General features: G+C 36.7%; 1 protein-coding gene across 4 annotated transcripts in view; it reads left to right on the plus strand.

Moving 5' to 3' along the window:
- The window catches only part of LOC118701528 (nipped-B-like protein), a 167,396-nt gene that overhangs the window by 86,042 nt on the left and 59,453 nt on the right, over positions 1–21,901 (plus strand). For 3 of the 4 annotated variants that reach the window (XM_036406183.1, XM_054517780.1, XM_036406184.2), the window contains exons 9-10: positions 552–1,184; positions 15,266–16,768. In XM_036406183.1, coding sequence (XP_036262076.1) covers positions 552–1,184; positions 15,266–16,768 — 2,136 coding nt within the window. The remainder of the gene's footprint in view (positions 1–551; positions 1,185–15,265; positions 16,769–21,901) is intronic. The other variant, XM_036406185.2, reaches the window with a different exon arrangement.

Here is a 21,901-nt window from a genome sequence, read left to right on the forward strand (position 1 = left end):
TTACCTGAAATTTAATAAGAACCCCCAAAGAACAAATTTGAAAATGAACTGTCAGAATGAAAGTTAAGGAGGCTGTGTATGTTTTGATTATATATAGATATATATCTGGTTACTTAAAAATGTGTGGCTAACGCCTACGCACTGAATGTTAAGTCTTCATCGCTGGACTTTATTAAGAATCTTTTTGATATTTCTTTTTTCTGTAGTCAGTGTGCTTTCATTGACTGCTTTCTAATAGTTGATATTCTGAACCTGCAGGTACAATTTTTATGTGGTCTTTTTTGGTGGTGTGTTTTTTGTTTCATCTTCTCTGAAATGATCCCTTATCTACCTGTAGCAGACTGCTAAAATTCCTAGGAAATGCACTGCAACTATCTGAATTGCATCTTGATTTAGACATGATGTGCTTCCTGCCGATCTCACTTTGACTTTTTATGAACACAGATGTATATTTACAAATACATATTAAAATTATGTAGGTTATATTTAGTGTGTTTTTATATAAACATGGAACAACATAACTGTTCAGTTTTTCTGAATTATTATTCTAGGATCAAGACAACCTTTAATCCAACAATCTCAACCTCCACCTTATTCATCACCTAGAGATGTTCCCCCAGACATATTGTTAGATTCTCCAGAAAGAAAGCAAAAGAAACAAAAGAAAATGAAGTTAGGCAAGGATGAAAAAGAACAGACTGAAAAAGCTGCAATGTATGATATCATTAGCTCTCCTTCCAAGGACTCCACTAAGCTTACATTAAGACTGTCTCGTGTAAGATCTTCGGATATGGACCAGCAGGATGATATGCTTTCTGGTTTGGAAAACAGCAGTGTTTCAGAGGGTGATATTCCTTTTAATGTGCAGTACCCAGGACAGACTTCTAAAACACCCGTTACTCCACAGGATGTTAACCGCCCACTAAACGCTGCTCAGTGTTTGCTGCAGCATGAACAGACAGCTTTCCTTCAGGCACAACAAGTGCCTGTTTTGCAACAGAACACTTCAGTTGCTGCAAAACAGCCTCAAACTCCTGTGGTACAGACACAGCAACAGGTTTCGCAACAAGGAGCTATAACGTCATATGATGAAGTAGAATTGGATGCATTGGCTGAAATTGAGCGGATAGAACGTGAATCAGCTATTGAAAGGGAGCGATTTTCAAAAGAAGTGCAAGATAAAGGTAAAAGGATTGTGTGTGTGTATATACTATATATTATAAAATATATATATCCCTATAGACCCCATATATAAACTTTCCTGTCATTGTCACATAGTACAATTCTGTTTACTCAGTGTAGGTGGGTCTATGACATTCATCACCATTCCCCTTAAAGCAATGAATTGTAATCTCTCATATATACATTTTTTAAATATTTAGCGTTCTTTATTTGGGATCTTAATGGATGGAAAGGGAAGGTCTTGTGTTTCAGCATTCTTTTTAAGCTACCCTTATTTTGAACTATGAGACTGAGTGAAATACAATTGATGTTGTTTATAGTTTCTAAAATCTTATCAGTACCATAATTTAAAATTTGTAATAAGTTTTGGTGGTTAAAGTATTAACTAGTTAAGAAAAGTAACTAATTTAAGAAAATACAGGGAAGCTCTTTTATGCCATTTCTATTCATATCCCAATTTGAACCTTATGAGAAGGAGGTGTTAGACTAAAATCATATCTATTCTTTTAAAGGCGCTGTAATGATTGGGTAATATATACTACTGTATTGTTTCCAATGTTTGTTCAACTGGATATTCATTATTATGTAGGCTTTCCAAGTTTTAGAGATCTACCATATATTGATATGGTCTCTAGCACAGAACCAGATAAGCCTGTGAAATGTTTGCTCTTCACTTCAGTAGCTGTACTGGTTGTCTTAACTGATTACATTCAATCTATCAATCTATCCTCTTTTATTTTTTTTCTTTTTTTTTTCCTACTTTTTCTTTTTTTGTTGTTGTTAGCTGGTTTGAAGGTCTTAGCCTTCAGAAATATCAAAAGTGGATGCAAACCCAAATGTAAATCTTGAAGATGTGATTTTTAAAGTAGATAGTGACAGGTTAGCAAAAGTATTTTTTAGAAGCTTCCTCTGCATTCTGTTTAACTACTTCTTAAAAAATTCTTTTATAGTATAATGCTAATTTTTTAGATACGCCAAATAAAAATTTGCAGAGTGGAAAACAGCATAAATTCTGATTCTAGAAGTTCATAGGTAAAAATAGTCTATTTTGGATGTACTTGCATGGAGGCAACTTAATTTACATATGGTTTGGATGGTTAACCATCAGAGAATGAACAAGTTTTCTCCCTATTCAAAGATTTTTTTTTTCTGTTTTTAAAGATGCTTGAAGATAGAGAGTGTTTGTTGTGTTCGTGTGTGTGTGTAAATGTTCTTGTTGCAGTTCCTTAAAAGGATTAACTTTTTAGGTATTTCTCATTTGATAACTAAATCAAGTCTTGTTAGAAAACATTGTGAATATACAAAGAAAATGGGTGCTCACCTTAAAAGAAATCTCTACTACCTTTAATTTTGCCTAAATGAAATGATGAAGTTGGTTACTGTGCTTATATTTCTACTAATTTTATCTATGGAGAGTTTGTTGTTTGTCTTCTACTACTTAAAAAGCTACTTTTATATCTCCATACTTTGAGTAGATTCTCCAGCACATTTTAGCGAAGAAGCATCTCAAAAAATACACTGTATTTTTGATGATGCACAGCAATCTTCAAACAGAGTGAGACTAAAACACTCTTTCTGTTTTGTTCTGGCTTTCAGGAGATATTGAGCATGAGTTGTGAAGTTTGTAAACTGTAATTACATAGCCATGGGCAGACTGATGTGTTTCTTTTGGGGAAAGAAGTGATTTTTATAGACTGTGATCTCACCCTTTCACCACTCTTCAATATCCATCTTACCAATTAAGGATTCCAGCCTTATGCTTTCCTTCCACCTATATCCTCTGGCAAGTCTCAGTTCTTCTTGAGTTCCTGCAATTGCTGTGAATCAGGTGCAAGAGTTGTTGCCTTATATTGGGACAAATGACCACCATTTATTCACTGGTAGTAAGTTGCCCCTATGCCAGACAGCAGTTCTTTTCACTTTAGCTGCTGAGGTTTCAGCCATGAATTAATAATACTGAGTAAAAGGATTTTCAGCAGTCTTGAGACAGATTTCCTGAAAAATTCTTACCTTGGAGAAATATGGTTCTTATTTTTGGTAACACTTTTGCCATTGCTTGTAAGTTTGGACTATGTCTACAAGTTCATATGCTCAGGGATTGTTCTATTTATAGTAATTTGGTTTGGTGTGACTGCAGGAAGAAGCTTACTCTATTCTTCCTATGGGAATATGTTAGAAAAATATCCAGTAACTCCTAAATATGCCATTCATTTTTGTCAAGTTACTTACTGTATTTATGCAAGAGCCCTGAATTTGTGCATTTTAGTACATCTACTGTAACTTCAGATCACATTATGCCAAGAAAAGAGCATGCTTGTAGCATGCACTCAGTCTAATTAGAACAGGAATGTATAGTGTTAGCTGATGATGTACATAGCAAGCGTCCCTCTAAAGATCTTACTCTAGGTGCTAGCACATGGTAAAATCTGCATGAAAGCATATGCTTTTGAAAGCATTGCTGCTTTTGTAATTGAGGCATGGAAATACATATTACAGTCACACTACACGTTCTGTGTAGGCATGTGTTGTTGTCTTCCATAAATTACTTTGAGTAGAATTGTACTCACAAGTTTTGATAGAAGATTAGTGATCTCTTGTGTCATTGTTTTTAGAATTGTAGAACCATAGAATATCCTGAGTTGGCAGGGACCCACAAGGATCATTGAGTCCAAATCCTGGCCCTGCACAAGACACCCCAATCATCCCACCATGTGCCTGAGAGCATTGTCCAAGGGCTTCTTGAACTCTGTCAGTCTTGGCACCATCACCACTTCCCTGGGGAACCTGTTCCAGTGCCCAACCACCCTCTGTGTGAAGAAGCTTTTCCTAATATCCAACCTAAACCTTCCCTGATACACCTTCAGCTGTTCCCTCAGGTTCTGTCACTGGTCACCAGAGATCAGTGCCTGTCCCTCCTCTTCCCCTTGTGAGGAAGTTGTAGACAGTGATGAGGTCTGACCTCAGTCTCCTCTTCTCCAGCCTGAACAAGCCAAGTGACCGTAGCTGCTCCTCGTATGGCTGACATGAAATCTCTACAGTACTATGCTTCATCAGAGGTTTTCAGATGCTTCTTTTTTAACAGTAAGACTTTGCATGGATATGACATGTTCTTTCTGAGGTTGGGAACCATTAGTGTGGTGGAACTGTTTATTCCAGAGGAGAGGCAGAGATATTTTTTTGGGAGGTTCTTGCTAAAATTTATACAGCTATTACACTTGCCTAAGGCAATGCTAAGGTTTTGGGATTTTTTTTTAATGTTGAGATGCCTTTATAATGTTTGGTAGAGGTGGGAAATGGAGATTGCAGTCCTTTGGAAATTATAGTACTTTCTGTAATAAATTCCTGATTCTAGCAAAACTGTTAAAATATTTAGCTCCCGCCAAAGTCTCTCAAAGTAGAGATGCAGTCCCCTTAGGTGAAACTAATACAGCGCTTTTCAAAAGTGCTGACTTATTTGAAAAGCAGTGTATTTTTCTGGAACCTTATTATTATTATGCCTTTAGTTTCTGAAAAAGGAATTCTTAGTGCAAAAATCACTAATGCAAAATCTCTCAGATTTGATCTAATGTCTATCAGATGTGCATAAGGAGAGATTTTAGAATATAGACCTTTTGCCTCCATATCTGAGTGCTTTTCAGAACTCTGTTTTTATTTTATCCTTTTGATCTATTTGGATTTTGGATTAAGTGGATTATATGGTCTTTTCATCATTATAGAGGGGTGTAAAATTTGAAAATTTGGTTTTGTCCTTGTCCTCTGTGTGGAAGGACAAGAATCCATCTCTTCCTGCTTTTTCTATCAAGGAAGTATCTCTGTATTGATTAATCTTGGAAGTAATTTGTCTGTGTCCTTTAATTAAAGGAATGATTGAGGAGTTTGGAGATCAAGGCTCTGAAAGTTACAGTCTAATGCATCTGTTATGTTTAATAACTTCAGAACAAATGAGTCCATGAAACATGATAAGACTCAGGTTTTCAATCCCCATTGCCTCCCCTCTCAGTGGCCTCTATACCCTCATCAGATACAAGCTGTTAATCAATGCTAGGTCTTCTTTTTTGAAAGGATGTGTAATATCACAGATAGATCCTTCTATTGTTTATCAAGACTCAGATCAAGTTTTAAAAAAGCAATTCAGAAGGATTAATACAGAAAGGGATTATCTTTTTCCACAAGTCGACAAGAAGTAAACCATCTTCTGCCTAGGTACATGAGGATACTGTTGAGGAATACCACTACTGCTGATGGCTCAGTGTGCAGCTGCAGTGGGAGATGCAGATTGTGCTCTGGGTGGTGGGAAATGACTGGAACCCAAGCCGTAAACTGGTGCTGACCCTTTACCTAACAAAGGGTATGAGGACCTGCAGAGCCAGCCGGGTGACCAGCCACTCAGAGACTCAGCAGGAGCAGATGACTCAGCAGGAAGACCCCAGACTATTGAGGCACAGACTGCGAGGGTACCAAAGTCCAGGGATTCTTTTGTTGGGGTCCCTTCCCAGAGGCTCCAGCTTGAGCTGTTATGATATCACTGCAACATGATTCAATTACTCAAAGGAACCAGGTGTCTGGGACTCTGCTGTGGGAAGCCTGAGGCCGGGCCAGTGAGGGAAACTTGTCTGACTGAGTGTGTTGTGGTAAGGAGTCAAACAGGGCACCCATTGGTTAACTGGAGTTTCCTGCTATGAAGAGACTTCAGTCCCAGCAGTGACAGTCTCTAGTGGTGTGAGAGTGGCTCCTGAATGGTTAGAAAGTAAAGTTATCTTAACAATACCTTTCTAAAGAAATTATAAATAATGAAGCTTCATGCATACTTTCTTCTAATCACTGTCAGTAGTCACATTTTTGTTTATAGTAAAGTAATTCAAAACTAGTCAGTCACTTTCAGTCTAAACCATTCCCAGAACATTACATTAAGATTTAGATCTATTACTTAATTAATTACCTTAGGTTCAAGGTTTCTTCCTCAAGATCTTTCATGCTTTTCTAAAACTCCCAAATACTGTGAATCAAAAATATTTAAGATACTGATGTTAAAAGGAGCTCTGAGTCTTCTAGAAAGAGGAAAAGGGAAGATAATTGAAAATTACTTGAAAAAACAGAAAGCAACCCATCTCTTTTTCAGAGACTTTTTCAAATCGTTTTAGTTTTTTATTTGGATTTGCTAAATTTTAATTCGAGCTCTTCCATACATGGTATTGTGTGTTCATCGTTAGATTTTAGGCTACTTCAAAGACCCTTTATACGATGTAGCTATCTTAACAGATTAAGAAGTTCTACTTTTACTTGTAAAAGGCACTGTTTTCTGGTGTTTGCCAGAAAAATCATGAAATCATTCCTCACTTACTGTTCAATTGTGAGGCTAATATATATTTTTTAAACTTAAAATGATTAGAAGCATTTTTTAAATGAGACAAGCTTATTAATTTCTTTGGCATTTTTCTGCCTATATATTTTACCTTTGAGGATCCATTTTACCTACTTTGGGGTCTTACTGTAGATTCTTTGAATTAGGGAGAAGTGAAGCTGTAATAATTTTATTTCCAATAATTGGATCACTTGGGGGGCATTTGGATGCCTGCTGTGGGCCCTTCTTTTTTTAGTTCATTCCAAGCCCATAGCAGCAGACACACCCATCCCAAGAGTGTGAATCTGCCGGAGCAAAACTCAAAACTACATTATAGGTAAGTAAACTTTTTCACTTTTTCTCTTACCTTTAAAGTTCTTATTCAGCTCCTTTCCCTTTCTCCCCATTACCCATCTCCCCCCAAAAGTCCCACAAAAAAGAGATAGAAGAACACTATCAAGAATTACGTTTGTTTACATTTAGTTTTATGTACCAAATGAATGAAATGACAGAATGTGTAATTATAGCCAGTATATTACCATTCATTTTCAAAAATATGTTATAGGGAGGTTATTTACTTTAACATAGAGATATGAGTGTAGTCATTTGTATAGTCATCTTGCTAAAGATTACATTTAATACCAGAACATGAAATGAGACAGTGTAAAATACAAATTATGTCTCTGTGTAGTAGGATGGTGTGACAATTGGATACCATGTATTTTTTGTATACAAACTTTCATTAGGTCTGCATTTTATAGTGTTATGTAATAGATGAAACTGGCACCCAATGTAGCTTTCCCAATAAAAAGCAGATTTGCAAAATCCAGCTCCTATAGATGAAAGACTTTTTTTGTTTTATGTTCAGATGTGTTTTAAGAAAAGTAAAGGGAAGCAGTTTCTCTTTTATCTAGAGAAATTGCAATGAAGTATTGCAGTGATTCCAACTATCTAGGGAAAGTTGCTTTCTTTTATATTTTTTGAGAATGTAATTCTGAAAAGCATGTTTTTTTGAAAAGAGAAGGTGTATTTTAATGGTGTTTACTTTCCTTTGGTGCTCTTGTGTAACATGAAAGCGAATTCCCACATTTATCCAGGTTGTGCTTTAAGTAGGGTAGTGCAAAAACCTGCTCTTGTAAGGAGGTGTAGAAAATAACTAAAAGTCAGCTTAGTAAGAAGTGTATTTTATTTTTATTTATAGCATGAACTAAGAAAATAATTAAGCAAAATATACATGTAGCGTATGCCCTTGATTGTACCTGTTAAATGGATGGGAGGATTTATAATATTACTTACCCAGTAATGACTTTATTTTGTTCTGGGACAGTCACTTCTCTATAATGGATTTAAATTTTGATAAGCTTTGTTAATTTTACGTACTGTTCTTTATTAACAGTTTAACCCCAGCATTTATGTCGCTTATAGTCACTAAGTTCACTCTAACATCAACCTAAGATGATGACACAGGCTTTTTTTATTATCATCCTATATAAATGTTGCTGGATCTAGTTAAGTGAAAATACTTTTGAATGCAAGGTATGATGTCAGAATAAAATCAACATCTGGAAGGGAGATTAAAAGTGTTCACCAATAAATTTTAAAGTAATTTCCTTATTTCAAAAGTTTGTTGTTCCTACAAATGAATTTGAAACTGATTGGAAATGTTAATCTGTATGTGATACATGAAATAATTAGTCTTTATTAAGTCTACTGTTAGCGTGTTGCCTTTTTCTTGTAAAGTTAGATGCTGCATTATGTATTTCAAAAGTATTCACACTTCAGGTTTTTCTCAGATTATTTTAACAATTGAGTTTACAAAACTATAATTCTTCACGAAACAATCAAATGGATAAAACACTGAATTTGTTTCAGAAAAATCTCTCTCATTGATAAATTGATATCATATTGTTTATAAAAACAATTCAGGAAGGTTAAATTACAGCCTCCAGTCTTTAAACAAGTGGAGATGCTTGATTATAATTTGCTGTATTTCTATTCTTGTTATTATCTAGTGTAATATTTCTTTTGTATTAATATCATTGACAGGGAATAATGATTTACCAAACATTCTTAAGCAGAAAAATTCATAAGATCATATTTTATCCTCTAGTTATGCTGATTGCATTATTGTCATACTCAAGAAAACAAACAGAACTTTACTAAAATGAAGATTATGAATTGTGCTACACCCTAAGGCATGTCAGAGATTCCTGTAGTACTTTTAGAGGTTTTGTTTTTGGTTTAGTTTGTGGTTGGTTTTATTTCCTGAATGAGTTTGGACACCCCTCTTGATGGACTTTGTATTTTGCATAGTGACCAGAAGTTTGATAAAGTCCCTTGACAGATTGCTAAAAATTATCAGCAGTTTCTGTTCAGATTCTTGGAAATCCCTTCCTCTGAACTGCAGCAGCTAGAAGCCATCTGGTCTCTACTTTGGAGCCTTTGTAATTAAGTTTGTTCTATAAAGCTTCCTATACCAGGTTCATGACTTTACTTTCTTAGTTTCTTCTGTAAGGGAGCAAGCAGTGAGACTAAAATTTTTGACTTATGTTTGCTGAGTCTCTCCTTCGAAGGGGAGTGTGTTAGTCTGAAAACAAACTAGCGGGAGACTCTTAAGTCAGAACTATAATAGGAAAATTAAGATAAAAGCAGAAAACACTGGCTTAAACTGTCTGAGTCAGGATACAACCTGACACCCTTTTGGTCCAGGTGGTGGTAGCAGTCAGATTAAATGGTGGCTGCAGTCCTGTTGAAGTGATAGATGTGGTTCTGTTGAAGCAGTGATCCTGTAGAAGGGTCTGGTCTCCCTCTGAAGGTCCAGTGGTGGTTCTGTAGCTCTTGTGTTCTGGGAATCCAGTAGGTAAGGCTGCCTGTGGTGTTCCAAAACCTCAGATTATATCCAGGTAGGAATCCTTGGTACCTTCCCCTGGGTGGAAGATGATCTGAGAGCTGGAGAGCCAAGGGGTGGTCAGCAAAACCCACTCCCCCTTCAACAGTCCCATTTGGCCTGTGCATAAATCTGAAGGAGAATGGAAATTGACTGTGGACTATCGTGCCTTGAATGAAGTGACTCCACCACTGAGCACTGCTGTGCCAGACATGTTGAAGCTCCAGTATGAGCTGGAGTCCAAGGCAGTGAAGTGGTACACCACTATTGACATTGCCAAAGCATTTTTCTCCATTCCTCTGGCAGCAGAGTGCAAGCCCCAGTAAATATAGATTTGTTATTTAGGCATATGGTTATGTGTTATTTGTTGAATATTCCTAGTCTTGACTGTTAGCTTAAATAAGATAAGCTCATAATTGGCCTCTGGATGACTTGTCTTTGATGTTCGTTGGAAATGGAAGGTTTGACAATAAGTAATAACTGCTTAGGACTGGTATATTTGGGATAAATTTATTCACTACTGAGTTAAATAATGTAAATAAGTGGTATTTTAAATGAGTGGAGGCATATCCCAATAATCTCTGAAGAGTGTTAGAGCTTTAAAATATTATACTCTTAGTTGTTATGCAAAAATTTTTACTGGAGTCATCAAAATTGTTCACACAGAATGCAGCTTTAGAGGATCAATCTTTGTGGTTCTGAAGAAGAGTACATTCACATTTATCCATCTTGCATATGAAGTCTCTAACTGAATTTCTTACAAGGTGTAAATGGGGAAGTGGTAATTTATATGTTGTGTCTTCAAGATAAATCAGAAATCTCTGGATTTTAAAGTTTACCAAACAATATTAATAGAACAGAGTGTTACCATTCTGCTAAAACAAAGCTCAGCAACCATGTATGTGGTTCTTATTTAGGCTTGTTATCTTTTCACAAGTATTTACACAAGACCCATTTCCATCTGCTAGGACATGCAGTTCTAGAGATTTTTAGGCTATCATCCTATTATACTAATTTGTTGAAAAAGTTTAATCTGAGACTTAAGACATTCATCGTGTTTGCAAGAAAGCAGTAACATCAAAGACTTCAGCACTAGTGGTATTCTGGCTGCTGCTTTGGAAAGATTTCAGATTAAATGGAAGAATGCAGATACTTCTTTAATACAGCTCCCCTCATCCAGCTACTGTCCCTAATACTTGCTCAGCTTCCAAGTATATCTATTTTCAGCATGGATATGCTGCAAATCACAATTGACTTGCAGTTTCATCAGAAATATATTCAAAGGTATCTGTGGTTATTCCAGTGCAATGTGTTTTTGCACAGAGTTTCTGCAGTAATTAATTTCTAAATCTGAAAGTACTCATTGTTTTGACATGCAGATATTTCCAAAGATGAAGGCCACAACCTGTCTCCAGGAATACTGTTCATAACAGGACAGGTGAGACACAACTGCTTGGAAATCCATTTCAAACTTGTGGTTCCTGTAATATTTTGTTTCTTGCACCACAGTGACCCATTTAATTTGACAGAACATCTCTGCTATTTTTTAGAATTAGATAGTTTATCATCTTGCTCTGAGTACCAAGGTACTGCTTTTTGGTGAGCATGTTGCAATGTAAAGAGAATGTCCATGCAAATTTGCCAAGACAAACCAATGCACATATAGGAGAACAACTGGGATCAGACTGTACTCTGAACAGTCATAAATTTGTTTAAGTAATTGAACAAAATGTAGATACATTTTTGATGTATCTGTGTTCTTGGGAGGCAGGGAAGGGGAAGGAGTGAATAATATTTTTAAAAAGAAAAGAATCTGAGAACAACAAACTTGGATACCTGATCTATAATATAGTCAGAAAGCTCTTCTGTGGCTTACTACATATTCCTTCTATTACAAAAATTGCTGTAAAGAGTGAAGCAAAAAGATCCTGATCACACTTAATTGGTCTCAAGAGCATGAGAGCCTACCTGTTCAGAACTGTGGCAAGCTCTGAACCTCGGTCTGCAGGATTTGAAAGAAAAATGTTAGTCTGATATTTTTGCAAACTCCTAGATCCTGATAATAAATTCTGTCATCTATGGAATGAAGCTTGGATACTGACGTCTTGAAGATTATGAACAATATTTGAATGGATATTGTAAAGTTCCTAAGTTCATCTGTTCATTAAGACCCTATGGGGTCTTGGGACTCATGCCTTAACAAGAAAGATTTATGCAAACTTGCATATGCTTGATTGTAAAAGAGAAGACTTGAATACATCTGTTTTCAGAGGTTAATTACTCTCCTCTGATACTCTATTGATTATTCTCATATAGTTCAAAATGAGTTCAGAATTTGTTAAAGCCCAATGGTGTTTTTCACCCTTCATATTTCTGCAGCTATGATGGCAAACAAAAAAGTATTTGTGCCCATTCAGTGGAGTTTTTCCATTATGCTCAGTGAAGACAGTGGTACTATGTACTCATCCTACCTTTAATGTACTAGTTCAACCTGATATTTTCATAGAATATCCTGAGCTGGAAGGGACCCACAAGAATCATCAAGTCCAACTCCTGGCCCTGCACAGGACACCCTAGCAATCCCACTCATTTCCTGAGAGCGTTGTCCAAATGCTTCTTGAGTTCTGGCAGCCTTGGGGCTGTGACCACTTCCCTGGGGAGCCTGTTCAGTGCCTGACCACCCTCTGTGTGAAGAACCTTTTCCTGATATCCAACCTAAACCTCCCCATACACAGTTCCAGCTGTTCCCTTGGGTCCTGTCATTGGTCACCAGAGAGAAGAGCTCAGTGCCTGCATCTCTGCTGCCCCTTGGGAGGAAGCTGCAGACCCTGGTGAGGTTTTTCCTCGATCTCTTCTTCTTCAGGCTGAACGAGCCAAGTGACCTCAGATGTTCCTCATATGGCTTCCCCTCAGGCCCTTCACCATCCTTGTGCCCTCCTTTGGACACTCTCCAATAGCGTAATGTCTTCCTTATACTGTGGTGCCCAAAACTGCCCCCAGTAGTCAAGGTGAGGCCACACCAGTGTAGAGCAGGGTGGGACAATCCCCTCCCTTGACTGGCTCGTGGTGCTGTGCCTGATGTACTCAAGGACACGGTTGGCCCTCCTGGCTGCCAGGGCACTGCTGATTCATGTTCAACTGGCCATCAACCAGGACCCTCAGGTCCGTTCCTGCAGCTGCTCTCCAGGCCTCTCATTCCCCACTCTGTCTGTACATCTGGGATTGTCCCATCCCAGGTGCAGAATCCAGCGCTTGCCCTTGTTGATCTTCATATGGTTGATGATTGCCCAACCCCTTCATTTGTTTGGGTCTCTCTGCAGGGCCTCTCTGCCTTCAAGGGAGTCAATAAGTCCTCCTAGTTTTGTATTGTCTGCAAACTTGCTTCTTTTTATATACTTGGGTCAGCTTTTTTGTCCTAGGTCCAGAACTCTCGTAGAGTTCAAGAGAGAAAATTGGTCATACTTGAATTGTTTTGGTTGTTTAATCTTAGAGCCCTCAGCATAAAGACTGAAAGGTGAGTTGTTGATCTAGCTACACCAGTTTAAGGCATCAGATCTCCTTACCATTTGCCTTGCTTCTATAGTAGGGGTAGCAGAAGAAAACCTTTTCTTGGTTCTTAGCTGGCTTGTTCAGTCTGGTTAGGTTAATGCAAACCATCTTCACTAGTGCTGTAATCTGATGCACTAGACAATGAAACACACTTGTAGAAATGTGAATGTGTGTTCCCTTCTGCTACAGGTGATAACCGCAGTTAAAGGGACAGGGATAACTGGTAACAGTAATGTCTTAAAAGCTAGATCCACCATCAGAGCTTTACAGGACTTTTTCAGTATGACTGACGTTTCTGTATTAAAATGAAAAAGCTGACTGACTTTTTCATAAGAACACAAGTTTCTCAATTTATGTTTCAAAATTTCAACAGTTTTAATTGAGAAATAAGATAGTGATATGTGTGTGAATGTATGTATGTATATTAATATATGTGTGTTTTAAAAAAAAAAATCAAATTTGAAATCTCTCAGTTTGGAAGCTTCTACTTCATGGTCATTCCTAAAACCTGCTATGAAGTTCAGTGAGGTCAAAGCCCTCTTGGTCACAGGGAGAAAAATATTTTTTGTCATTGTATGAAGGTTTCAAAAAAACCCCACATTTGTTTTAATAAGTAGTGTAAGGAAGTTAATCTATATAAGCTCTCATATGAATCCAACAGTTTTTGTTTTTGTTGGACAGAAAAAGAAAAAAACGCCATGCTAAAAGGCTGCACTTTCAATTAATCAAATTTATTTTGGTTCACATGTCTATCATAAAGTTGGCAAGTGTTCCTACTTTGAAAAGCTCCTTATTTGCAGTTGACCAGTTTCTGTGTGGAGTTTATTGTACTTGTCTTTATTGTCTTTCAGACATTAAATGTTATACATAATTTTGGAGTTTTAGGAAGTTAGATTTGAGAATTAAAGTGACAGAAAAAACCGCAAAACTGTTCACATCACTGGAGTTGACTATATTACTACTTGTTACTGTGTTGTAATGTTAATTTTGGGGATGATCTTTAAAAATTTTAATTCTTCTGAATCAGAATCTTCTACAAGTATAGAGAAAATTAGAAGTCATAGTTATGATTCTGGTTTACAATTTGAGAGGTTGGGGGTATTTTTGTTAAGAGTTTAATTCCTTCTTCCTTGATTGCATTCTCCTTACTTTTCCCTTGCTCCCAAAAGGAGAGCTGGCTCATTGCATCTGGTGAAAAGGCACCATAAATCTAAGCACAAAATAAGTTATTTTTCTTATATTCTATTTGTGGTCTAGACATTCTGATAGAATTTTCAACCTGTGTTTGGTCATTACTTAGACTTAAAATTATATTCTCTGATTACAGAGAAAATATTTTATTGACAAACTACAAAATGAGAATATAAGCCTTAGTGCAGGTAGGGCTTTTGAGTTTCATGGTAGAAATTAATTTAAGTTTAGATTATCATGTTGGTAATATAAATAGGTTGTATTTTAAATGAATAGATATTTTCATGTGCTTCTCATTTCTATGAATTCTACCAAATTACAGGAGAGGGTACTTGGCTCACTTTCTATTTTTCTGTATTCTACTTTTAATGCTTTTTTTTTAATGTAAACTGAAAGGATTATTGTAGAATCAAGTTCTTGACACTATATAAAATTATTGCTGAATTTTTTTATTTCATCTATGAAAAGCATTATGGTTGCAAGGGGAAAATACTGAAGCTTTTAAGTGTGTAGTGGCCCCCCCACTTATTCATATGTGCTATGATATAGACTCCAGCTCTTGGTATACTCCTTGTTTCAAAGAGAAACATGGAGTGTTGGACTTATTTTCATAATTTTTGTTCATTGTTCATGTGTTCCCTGGCTACAATATATGCAAAGCTCAACTGAATCAAGTAGGGAGAAGCTCTGTCTCCTAATCATTGCAGATCTTTGCATAGTTCATGTGTAATGAACCAGGCATAATCTGCAAAGGAGAATCTTTTATAGTAGCATTCCTCAAAACTTGCTTCAACTGTTAATGATATTATTTGGCCATTATTGCAGCTTCTTTATTAGATGGTTCTCTTGGGAATTGTATGGGAACTGATTTCATATGTTTTGAAGATGTTTTTTAATGATTAATTGGCACATGTGGTAGATTGATAACGAACACATTAAAAAGTATTAGAGAAGTTCTATCCTTGCTTTTGAATTCAATGGGTTTTGTTGTTTGTATGCACATACATGTGGAGGAGGATTAATTGGTGGGGGTGGAGGGGGAATGGACATTTTTGCTTGGACATTTGCCTCTTTCTAATATATAGCATCTGTGATTTTTCTCTTTTAATTTGTAGATAAGCCTCTGAAGAAGCGAAAACAAGAAAATAAACCACAGGAGGTTGGAGGTGCTACTGGAGGAAATAGAGCAGCTTCTCAGGAGACAGGTTCTGCAGGAAATGGGGCAAGGCCAGCGCTGATGGTTAGTATTGATCTGCAACAAGCAGGAAGAGCAGATTCTCAGGCAACAGTAACTCAAGATTTGGACATCATCAAAAAACCTGAAGAAATTAAGCAGTATAATGATGTGTTTGTGTGTGTTCCCCAAGAAGACACTGTTGGAGTTCTTAAATTTAAATCTGAAAACCATCCTGAGATTTTTAGGAAAATGTCAGACTTTGGGGGTCAAAAGACAGATATCCAGCAAAATGAAAACAGACAAATGGAATTTCAGCAAAATGTGAGCAGGCAGTTGGAAAGTAAACAGAATGAGAAGAAACAGGTAGAAGCTAAACATGAAAGCAAGCATGAAAGCAGACAAATGGATGTGAAACAAAATGAGAACAGACAAACAGAATCAAAACAAAACCAGAGCAGGCAAATGGAGATGAAGCAAAATGAGGGAAAACAAAATAATGGCAAACAGGAAATAAGGCAGAGGCCTGAAACACCGAAACAGAAGAATGAAGGCAGGCCTGAAATGCCAAAACATAGACATGATAACAGAAGGGACTCAAGTAAACCATTATCAGATAAGAAAATAGAAATATCTAGGCATAAAATAGATGTGAAATCTGATCCTTCAAGGATAAAATCTGAAAGTAGACCCGATCCAACAAAACTGAGGCCTGATGGGCGCTCAGTTTCTGATACACCAAGGCGTGACCATGATAGCCTCAAACAAAGATCAGAGGACAGGGAGGAGTCAGAGAGATACAGAGGAGATCCGTCCAAGATCAGAAGACCTGAATATTTGAGATCCTCAAACAAAAATGAACATGATTCTAAACATGGTATTAAATCTGATGGTTCAAAACCTGAGAAATTTGCAAGGAAACATAGACATGAGTCTGGTGAATCAAGGGAAAGGTTTTCTTCTGGGGATCAGAAATCAAGACCTGACAGCCCTCGCATTAAACAAGAGGGTAGAGGAGATTCTAATAAATCAAGACCTGATAAACCTGGCTTTAAATCACAGAACAGCAAGGATGAACAAAGGACAGATGGTAACAAGAGTAAAGTAAATAGTAATAAAGCACATGCTGACAGTAAAGCAGAGTTTCCCAGTTATTTGTTGGGGGCAAGATCTGGCGCATTGAAACATTTTGTCATTCCAAAAATCAAGCGTGATAAAGATGTCAATGTCACTCAGGAATCAAGGAAAACTGAATTTAAAGGTGAACAGGACAAAGTAGAGAAGATTGGGCTAGTTGAAGATCTAAATAAAGGAGCTAAGCCTATAGTTGTCCTTCAAAAACTTTCACTGGATGATGTGCAGAAATTTATTAAGGATAGAGAAGATAAATCAAGGGGCTCTTGTTTTAAACCTAGCAAGAACAAGTCATCCAAATCTAATAAAGGTAAGTTGTCTTTTTTAATGTTAATTGCATTATATCTTGTATACGCCCATTCTTTTCGATTTGCCACTCCTATGGTTAGAAATTAAACACAAATGTTTGATAGCTTATACTCTTGCTTATTTGGTGATTTTGGGAAACAAAGTGAAATTTGTCTATGGGATTGTGGTTATTGGAAATCTTGTTACAGTATAACTAAAATGATTTGTTTATTCCAATGCAAGTTCCTAATGTGGGAACACTTAAATAGTCTTAAAATGTATTTCAGTTACATGAGTTTAATCTGGTAATTTATCTAGTTAAATATAACTATGATATTAATTATTAGGTGTGTCTGTATAAGGGAATGGTACTACTGTAACTAAATTGTTGTAGCTGAAGTGTTGTGAAATACTATGTATGCAAGCCCTAAGATTCCTTTATGTTTTTATTTGGAAATGAAATGTGTTTTTTCTAAGGGATATTTTTACATTATGAGATAAGAAGGCGGTTACAAAGCCCCATCTGCCTCTTATACTATAAATACAGCTCTGTTGGGAAGCCTCCATACTTTAGGCTGTGTGACAATAAGATTATTAAAAAGTTCTATTTTTAGGAGAATTCAGATAGTGTTGTCTCTTATGGTCCAGTGTATGCAGAAGGAGGAAAGAAATGTAAACAGTAGACTGGCATTATCAAATTAACAGATCGTAGGTTTGATATTTGATTGTCTCTTCTGCAGATTTAACACTTTTTTATTCTTGGTGCTATAATTTTAGTTTCTTTGGTTTCAGACTGAAGTAGATAATTTCACATTGTGAAATCAATCTTACTAACTGGTCAGGGTTCTTTTTTATTGTTTAGCATTTAGAGCATTTAGATTTCTTATGTAGTTATGTTTATAGAGCTGTCATGTCTCAAAAATAGGTAGATAAAGTGTCAGAGGAGAGGATTTTAACTGTATACAGGATTATTTATGAATGCAGTTCCGGGTATATCATTGCTCATTAATTTGAGAATAAAATGTTTTCTTACAACATTTATCTGATAAGAACTGATTTAGAAATCTTTGTGAATGTATAGCTAAGTTTATGTGCATGCGTATTGAGTTGATATCTGTATGATGAATTTATTTTGCTATATCTGGTCTCTACTAACTTGATTGTATTGACCCTTAAAGACTTAACAATTCAGCATGAATATTGCTTATTTGTAAAATCTTAGCCTTCTTGTTAAATATTTTCTCTTTATCCTGGAAATATGAACATTTCCACTATCCCTTTTTGATATTCAGTACAGGCAAAGTTTCCAGTTCTAAGAATAATAGGTATCTAGAGTCAGACAGAAAAATGTGACATCCTTGCTGTCAGCTTAGTCTAAAGATTTCAGATGAAAGTTTTATGTTCATTATAAAGCATATGGAAAACTTTCTGATGGAGTTCAGCTCCTAAGGATAGACTTTGAAATCACACAATTCTATGTGCAGAAAGCTGGTAAATTTAGAGCCCTCAGAGCTATATGCAGTTTATGTATCCTTTCTAAAATGTTTCTGAAGCAGGCTTTTTTGTAGTCTGTATTGTATGTGGTTATTTGTATAGTATATTTTAGTAACGCGTAAAGGTTTTATTGACTCTAATCCAGTTGGCATGACTCTACTAGCAGTGTCACACATGAGCAATGCATTCATTTTAAATTCAGGTTTATAGCTTTTCTGCAGTGTTTTTGTGTATTTTGTGTTTTATGAAGTCATATATTTCTTACATATTTTGAAATAACTTGGGACATAGTTTCCAGGGGAAAAAAAAGTTTGAATCTGATATCAGTCTCTTTGCTATTGTATCTAGAATAAGATTCTTACAATTATACTAGAAATAAGTTTCATGGAAAGGATAATTATGTGTCTCTTACAAATCAAGTTTTGAGTGTTCATCCATGCAGATCTTGGAGAAAGTGTCTGAACTTCAGATTTTTCATGTGCATTTTTAGTTTAACATTTTTTTGCCCAACTTCCTGGTAGCCTACTTTCTAGGATATAATTAAGAAAATTCCAGTGTTCATAATTTAGGGTTCATAATTCATAAATATATCTCTTAATAAGCCAAGGTCTATTTGTCAGTAACTGATATAGAAAATATTCATGTAATTTCCACAATGTCCTCATTCCAATTGAGAAATAGCATCCAGTTTTACTCCATGCCATTTTTACTTATAACTGTTTTACTACACTATGTAATTTTCATAAACATTCTTTATTTAGTTCATCATATATTTCTTAATAGTTTTTAGCAAATCTTTTCTAGGATTGCCTTTTTGCATCATTATTCCATTTCTTCTAGCATCCCTCCTATTCCATGTAGCTTAGTATATTTTACTTTATCTTTCCTTCTTTCACCTCCATGTATTTCTCGTCCTTTGTTTCTCCTTTCTCATCCTTCCCCAAGAAAATGTGTTCTCCTAGCTTTGTCACATACAACATCATTGCTGTGATTTATCTGAAATCCAGTTTAAGATTAGTTCAGGTAGTTAAAAAAACATTTAGATAGTTATTCTGTCTTAAGGGACTAATGCCCATTGATTATAAAACTCAGTAAAATCAACTTATTTTAAGCTAGAATTAATGCTACATATACTGAAAGTCTATATAACTTCTTACATTTTTTCAGTACACTTTAAATTTTAAAATCATCCTGTTATTGTGCACATGGATAAGCCTTGCATTCTACTGTAAAAAAACCAAGTAGCATTTTAAGCAAATTTTATATACAGGTTTCAAAGTTCGTTAGGCTATTATATGACTGGGAAAACTGTAGTATGTGATTGTTAAGACTGAACCATCCCAACAGTCCCTTTTGGCATTTGCAAAAAAGAAGCAACATTTTTTACTCTCTCCTGATCTTTGAACATTTTTCTCAAAGATGCACTCTAGCTCAGAGGAAATTTATAGAAGTTTTTTTACAGTACTTTTTTTAAGGGGTCTTATGCTAAACTTTTATGGCCTGTTTTTTGCAGGTCAGAATGAATTGTAGCACTTTTTTTTTTATTCCGGTTTTAACATCTGTGAATGCCTTTTATCCTGGTTTTAATGTAAATGTATGTTGTTGAGGAATGCATTAAACTTCTCCCTTCAAGTTTGTGCCTGCAATGAAGAGGTCATGTTTGCTATGCTTTCATTTCAGAGCTTTAACAAATACCTTGTCTGCTGCTTATAGCTATACTGATCAACTATCTTGAGATAAACATGTCACTGGTTTTACAGTTCATAAGATCATTTAGGTTAGAAAAGGCCTCTAAGATCATCAAGTCCAACCACTAACCCATCACTGCCAGGTCCACCACTAAACCATGTCCTCAAGATCTATATCTACATGGCTTTTAAATGCCTCCAGGGATGGTGACTCTACCACTGCCCTGGGCAGCCTTTTCCAGTGCTCGATAACACTTTCTGTGAAGAAATTTTTTCAAATATCCAATCTAAACCTTCCCTAGACCAACTTGAGGCCATTTCCTCTTGTCCTATTGCTTGTTCCCTGGGAGAAGAGCCTGACCCCCACCTGGCTCCACCCTCCTTTCAGGGAGTTGTAGAGAGTAAGAAGGTCCCCCCTGAGCATCCTCTTCTCCAGGCTAAACACCCCCATCTCCCTCAGCCACTTCTTGTGCTCCAGACCCAGCTCCATTGCCCTTCTCTGGACTCGCTCCAGCACTACAAAGTCTTTCTTGCAGTGAGGGGCCCAGAATTGGACACAGCACTTGAGGTGTGGCCTCACTAGTGCTGAGTACAGAGGGACAATCACTGCCCTGGTCCTGCTGGTCACACCATTTCTGATCCAAGCCAGGATGCCATTGGCCTTCTTGCCCACCTAGGCACACACTGGCTCATGTTCAGCTGCTGTTGCTCAGCACCCCCAGGTCCTTTTCCTGTGGGCGGCTTTCCAGCCACTATTTCCCAAGCCTGTAGTGTTGCAGGGGGTTGTGTGACTCAAATGTGGGACCTGGCACTTGGCCTTGTTGAACCTCATACAATTGGCCTTGTCCCATGGCTCCATCCTGTCCTGATCCCTCTGCAGAGCCTTCCTGCCCTCCAGCAGATCAACACTCCACCCCAACTTGGTGCCCTCTGTAAACTTGCTGAGGTTGCACTTGATCCCCTTGTCCAGGCCATCAATGAAGATATTAAAAAGGGCTGGCCCCCATACTGAGCTTTGAGGAACTCCACTGGTGACTGGCTGCCAACTGGATGTAGCTCCATTCTCCACCACTCTCTGGGCCTGACCATCCAGACAGTTCCTAGCCCAGTGAAGAGAGCACCTGTCCAACCCATGGGCTACCAGGTTTTCCAGGAAAATGCTGTGGGAGACAGCATCAAGGCTTTACTAAGGTCTGGGTAGACACATCCACAGAGAATGAGAGAAAAATTTAATTGTGGTACGGAGATGTCTGAGTTGGCTTATAATATATTTAAAGGATTAGCTTTCTAAAATAAGCACTACATATGTAATTGTATATTTTAGTTCTAGGACAAATGAGTGTGTTTTTAAGAATTGTGCAGAAACACCTTTTGATTCCTCAAATATTACCTGAAAAGGCTTCATTATTTTAAAAAAAATGTTATAATTTCACTGCAGAATATAATGCTGAATGCTACTTTTTCTTTATGTAGATTGTTATTCTAGGATTTAATTATCATTACAGTGCAGAACTTTAAACACAGGTTTTCATTGATCACTACAAATCTCTGTGATCTCTGCTGCTATAATCTGAAATATGAGTGAAGATTTGCCATTTCTTCAAAGGTCCTCTTCATATTTTTACAAGTGCAGGTAAAAAATTTACTGCTGCTTAATCATCTTTGTGTCACAGGGTTGAAACAATGCTTTTAGATATTTCTGTGCTCTATGCTTGTGTGTTTGGGGCTTTTTTTAAATTCCAGATTACTTTTTCAGAGCCTATAATAACTATAATTTGTAGTCAGTGGCAGGCTGTAGCAGTGCAAAGTTCCATTGAATTTGTGTTATGTGATGGTCCATCTTTGAGTTCTAGTACTGCTGAAAAGTCTCACTTGTGAAGCAGAGTAACCAGTTAGGCTTCATCTTTTAGGTAGGAGTGACCAGAAAGGCTCAGTGAGCAAACTTCTGATGCTTCTTACAGTCCTCTGGACAG

This window comes from Molothrus ater, chromosome W (assembly GCF_012460135.2).
Source record: "Molothrus ater isolate BHLD 08-10-18 breed brown headed cowbird chromosome W, BPBGC_Mater_1.1, whole genome shotgun sequence".
Lineage (NCBI taxonomy): Eukaryota > Metazoa > Chordata > Aves > Passeriformes > Icteridae > Molothrus > Molothrus ater.